General features: G+C 45.3%; 1 protein-coding gene across 1 annotated transcript; it reads left to right on the forward strand.

Moving 5' to 3' along the window:
- Positions 1 to 2,685: 2,685 nt before the first annotated feature.
- CTSG (cathepsin G) lies at positions 2,686 to 5,417 on the forward strand. Its single transcript, XM_023227422.1, has 5 exons — positions 2,686 to 2,800; positions 3,564 to 3,711; positions 4,161 to 4,296; positions 4,472 to 4,726; positions 5,161 to 5,417. The coding sequence occupies exons 1-5, from the start codon at positions 2,746 to 2,748 to the stop codon at positions 5,332 to 5,334; spliced, it is 768 nt and encodes a 255-aa protein (XP_023083190.1). The 5' UTR covers positions 2,686 to 2,745; the 3' UTR covers positions 5,335 to 5,417.
- Positions 5,418 to 5,883: the final 466 nt, after the last annotated feature.

Genomic DNA, 5,883 nt, shown 5'->3' on the forward strand with positions numbered 1-5,883 from the left:
AAGTTACTTATGATATATTAATATCTATTTGCTTATTGATTGATTTGGTTTGCATCAATATTCAAAAGTTATATTGAGCTATAATGTTTCATTTCTATATTGTCTTTATTGGGTTTGGCATGGAGGTTATGCTAGTCCCATAAAGGGAAGGGTAGCATCTATTCTTCAGAAGAAACCATGCAGTATTCTTTAAATATTTTCTATAGATTACTCCTTAATGTGACCATCGAAAGAAAAGTTGAAATTTTGTGGATTCAGCACATTCCCTTGGAACAATAGTAGCTTCCTAACTAGACTCTAATTATTCCTTCAACTTGATCTGATAGTCACTTCAAGGCTGGTAGTTCTTCGAGGTTTGTGAAGTTTTTAGATATCTTAAACAACTTTGATTCCTTTTAACAAGAAGATTGCATGAAATTCTAGGTCACTATTGAAATTTCCTAATCAATATTTATTACATCACTGAATGCATATATTTTACTCCTCTTTTTTCATATGTGCAGGTTTTTCTTTATCCCTTTCTTCTATTTTTAAGTTAAACTAACATTTTTAAAACAAAACAAAATGTTGAAAAATTTTAATAAATTAAATTATGCCAAATGCTAAGGCACTAGTAAAGGTGCTATACTATTCTCTCTTTGTTCCCTTCTTCTTCACATTACTTTTCAGATGCATAAAGAGATTTTATAGAGCCTGTACAAGAGAAGAGGTTAAGCTCTGTGCAGCTATAAAAACAAGTGAAAAAATTATATATTTATGTATAAGGAAAGGAACGCTAACATTCATGAGATTTTCAAGAGGGTCTATTATACTCCATAAAGACTGGGAATTGTATCTCACACCAATTAGAATGGCTATTACTAAAAAGTCAAAAAATAACAGATGCTGGTAAAGTTGCAGACAAAAGAGAACATTTACACACTGTTGGTGGGAGCAGTTAAACCGTTGCGGAAAGCAGTATGGTGATCCTTCAAAGAACTAAAAACAGAACTACCAGTCGACCCAGCAATCTCATTACTGGATATTGCCCAGAGAAATATAAATCATTCTACCATAAAGACACATACACACAGATGTTCACTGCAGCACTGTTCACAATAGCAAAGACGTGGAAACAATCTAACTGCCCATCAACAGACTAAAGAAAATGTGGTACATATATATCGTGGCACATATACATATGCAGTCATAAAAAAGAATGGACTCATGACCTTTTCAGAGACATGGATGGAACTGGAGGCTATTATCCTTAGCAAACTAACACAAGAAACCAAAGAGTACATGTTCTTACATATACATGGGAGCTAAATGATAAGAACTTATGAACACAAAGAAGAAAACAACAGACAGTGGGGTAAGAAGAGTGAGAGGAGCGGAAAAGGTAACTATTGAGTGCTGGTCTTAATATCTGGGTGATAAATATGTACAACAAACCTCCATAACGTGTGTTTACCTATGTAACAAACTTTCACATGTACCCCCAAACCTAAAATAAAAGTTAAAAATAAATACATAAGTAAAAGATTTAAAAAATAAAAGACAGAAAAAAGAGATTGGGAATTGTATTGGTCTTCAATTCTGCTATTTCTGCAAAAATTATACCGGACTATAACAGTTTTCTGTGCATACACAGAATCTTCTAAATATTTTTAAGTGTTTTTAATAATCCACTGTGTTACTCTGCAGTAATTTGCTGTTCTTTTCTCCCATTGTTGAGTATGTGGCTCTGGTTCCCTTATAGGTAGCACAGCAATGAATGTACCTCCTTCTCAGAAGCTTTTGCTCCTGGGATTAGGTTGATGGGCCGCTAATGTCACCAATGAAATAGGATCTTAGATATTTTCCAGTTAGGATATGACAGCTCCCAATAAAATCAAGTCACTAAACCTTTTCTGCAAGCAAGGAGCCATTCTGGAACATAAAGACTTTAACCTTGGGTAGGAAGCAGGCAAGTAGAAGTCTTCAATTGTGTCATAACTTTCACTGAGGCCTCCAGTGACCTGAGAAAGTAATTGTGAGTGTCAGAGCCTTGTTCTTCCTTTTCTTTCTCCAGCAGCACCCTTCACCTACTCAGGAGAGTGCCTATGCAATCTGACTTGACAACTTCTAGAAAGAAATTGGAGCAACAGGGGTCTCAGCAGGGTGGTCTTGGGCCAAACAGTGAAAGCAGGCAGGCTTACCCTTTCCTCTTCTGCCCCCTTCAACTTTTTCCTGATGTTCTTACCACATCCCTCACCACACCACACCCTTTCGTTCATCCTTGTCCCTGACTTATTAAGTATACACAGATAAGCAACCCAGGGAACTTGCATTCATTAAGAAAAACCCAGAATTCAAAAGGACTGATGCTCTAAATCCAGAGGCGTAGAAAACAGGAATTGGGCAGCAGCCAGCTTTCTTTCTTTGCTGGAGTATTCTGGAATTTGATGGATTGAGGGTTCTGGACATAATGCCCAAAGCCCCTTCCTTGTTGTGCTGGGTTCCTATTTCTGTTCTCGGCACTGACTCAGCAGCTGCACAAGAGCTCGCCATGTTGGCTTGGATTACACCCTCTCATCCAGATCTCCGGCAGTTTGCGGGCAAACCTCCTGAGCAGCCTTGGGTGATGAAACCTATCGTGGTAGCAGGAGAATGGGACTGTGAATTCTCAATCCCCTATCCCCACCCCTTCCTTCCTCTCTCAGGGCCTTAAAGACTAGCAGAAGGAAGCACAGCAGCAACTGACTGGGCAGCCTTTCAGGAAAGATGCAGCCACTCCTGCTTCTGCTGGCCTTTCTCCTACCCACTGGGGCCAAGGCAGGTGAGTGACCACCCCCAATCGCAGAGGCCTAACATCATCCCATAGATTCTTGAGCCAAATTGCCTTGTATATCCCAATTCTGTAATGTTGAGCAAGTTATTTGAATTCGTATTTCCTCAGTTTCCTCATCTATAAAATGAGAATAATATTAATACGGACCTTGTGGAGTTGCCATGAGAGTTAAATAAGTTAGAGTACTTAAATGTCTTGGAAATGCCCGCACACTGTAAGCGCTATAAAAACTTGCTTTGTATAAATAATTCGGCAGCATGTGTCAGAGCTTACCTAGGAGGTAAGAATATAGCAGCAACAGTACCATCAGCTCATGTCTAGATTTTTAAACACCAATCCCACCTGTTCTTGAATTGGACTCAAAGGTCTCTGGGAAGCTCCATGAGGATGAAAGTATAAGGGAACTTCAGGAACAATCCTGTACTTACAGCAAAGCATCTCCTCAATACCTGTGGCTGAAGTTGGCCTTGCTTGGAACAAGGGTTGTTCTCCCTCTTTTGGAGAGGAGAAGGGAGCTGAGGCCTAGGATGGGGAAAAGAGCTCCTTTCAAGACAGCAGTGTTTCCTGTAGAACCCAGGAGCCCCCTCCCAATCTGGTGCCCCATAGACTCCAACCCTCAGCACCATCTCCTCCCTCTCCTGCACCCTCTTTCCTGCCATCCCCATCTTCCAGCCTTTCTGGAGCCACCAATCTGGTACCCACACTGCAGGTTCAGCAAGCATAGAGTTAAGTGCCAAATGCTTCCTTCCAGGGGAGATCATCGGAGGCCGGGAGACCAGGCCCCACTCCCGCCCCTACATGGCGTATCTTCAGATCCAGTCTCCAAGAGGTCTGAGCAGCTGCGGAGGGTTCCTGGTGCGAGACAACTTTGTGCTGACAGCAGCTCACTGCTGGGGAAGGTGAGGAGTTAAAGAGCTTCCTGGGCAGCCAGGAACACAGCCCTGGGGAGCTCTTCGGAGCAGCATCTGAAAGAAGGGTTGTAGCAACGAAAGGGTGAAAGAGAGACCGAGTGAGTCTTTGCAGGAGGGAACAGCCCAGTGTAAATGATGAGGAAAGTAGGATATGATCAAAAAGAGCAAGAGGAAGAGATGGAAGACACATATTGGGGCTCAAAATATAAACTCAGGCTATTTATCAATTTAATCTGGGGCAACAAACCTGAAGGCAACTACCACCCTGTCATTCCTAGCTCAGAGCTGCTGAGAAAGAGGATACAGCTGAGCTCCTGGGCCCTCCCATCCCCTCGATTCTGGTTGGCTGCAGTCTTGCCCTCCCGGTGCTGTCCGCCTACTTGCAGAGCTGGTGGACCATAGCTTCTGCAGCCCAGACCTACCTCTTGCTTTTGCAGCTCTATAAATGTCACCCTGGGCGCTCACAACATCCGGAGACGGGAAAACACCCAGCAACACATCACTGTGCGCAGAGCCATCCGCCACCCTCAATATAATCAGCAGACCATCCAGAATGACATCATGTTATTGCAGGTACCACCTACCTGGCCCTCTGCCTCCTTCCTAGTGTGTCCAGGAACAATGGAGGAGGAAGTGAGGGCAAGGCTTCAGGGTAGCGGGGAGGGTATGGGATGTGTACTGCACCAGCGACCCCTGTGCCTTGGCTGGAGGCCCCAGCTGACCGGGAATGCCTACATTCTTCCTCCAGCTGAGCCGAAGAGTCAGACGGAATCAAAATGTGAGACCAGTGGCTCTGCCTAGCACCCAAAAGAGACTGAGACCCGGGACGCAGTGCACTGTGGCTGGCTGGGGCTTGGTCAGCCAGACGAGGAGAACAAACACACTCCGAGAGGTGCAGCTGAGAGTGCAGAGGGATAGGCAGTGCCTCCGCCTCTTCCGTTCCTATGACAGCAGAAGGCAGATTTGTGTGGGGAACCCGCGGGAACGGAAGGCTGCCTTCAGGGTAACGCATGGGCATTGGCCAACACACCCCGGGATAGAGGGGCCCATGCAGAGCCAGGGCAGTACGAACAGATTCCATCCCCACAGCCTCAGCCTGGGGGCCAGACCAGGGTGAGCTGGGGACTGATTTCCCCATCAACCTGGTCTCTGGGGAAATAGGAGGAAGACCCACAACATATACATAGGCAACATTCTCCTGGAGAAGGGGGAGGTACCTTGACTCGGATTGGGCTGGAGACAGTAACTCAGACGGAGCTGAAGTCCAGCGACCAAAAGGGTCCAGAGGCTTGGCTCTGCACCCCACCAATCTTCCATCTCACACGCACCCAGTAATTGAAGGGGACCACCCACCCCTGCCTTCTCTGAGAGCCCAGAGCTCAGGGCAGCAGGAGCAAGGAGGCCTGTCTCAGTCTCCCTTCCCCTCTCTACCTACAGGGGGACTCCGGAGGCCCCCTGCTGTGTAACAATGTGGCCCACGGCATCGTCTCCTATGGAAAACAGTCAGGGATTCCTCCAGAAGTCTTCACCAGGATCTCAAGTTTCCTGCCCTGGATAAGGAGAACAATGAGAAGCTTCAAACAGCTGGATCAGAGGGAGATGCCCTTGTGACTGACTCTTCTTCTCAGGGACACAGACCAGCTCCACAGGGTTGCCAGAGCCTTAATAAACGTCCCCAGAGTATAAATAACCAATTCCTCATTTGTTCATTAAACGTCACTCAGTACTTAGTTTGTTTGGATTGCTACAACGAAATAGCACAAATTGGGTGGCTTATAAATAACAAATTTATTTCTCACAGGTTTAGAGGCTAAGAAGTCTAAGATCAAGTCACTAGCTGATTCAGTGTCTAATAAGGGCCCGTTTTCTGGTTCACAGACAATCGTCGTCTCCCTATGTCCTCATATGGTAAAGGGGCAAAGGAATTCTCTGATGTCTCTTTTACAAAGGACCTAGTCCCATGCAAAGAGCTCGGCTCTTACGACGTAATCACATCCCAAAGGCCCCACCTAATGCCATCACATTGGGGATTAGGTCTGGGAAACATAGGGAAACCCTGTCTCTACACAAAATTTTAAAATTAGCCAGGCATGGTGGCAAGTGCCTGTAGTCCCAGCTACTAGGGAGGCTAAAGGGGAAGGATTACTTGAACCCACGAGG

This window comes from Piliocolobus tephrosceles, chromosome 6, assembly GCF_002776525.5.
Source record: "Piliocolobus tephrosceles isolate RC106 chromosome 6, ASM277652v3, whole genome shotgun sequence".
Taxonomy (NCBI): domain Eukaryota; kingdom Metazoa; phylum Chordata; class Mammalia; order Primates; family Cercopithecidae; genus Piliocolobus; species Piliocolobus tephrosceles.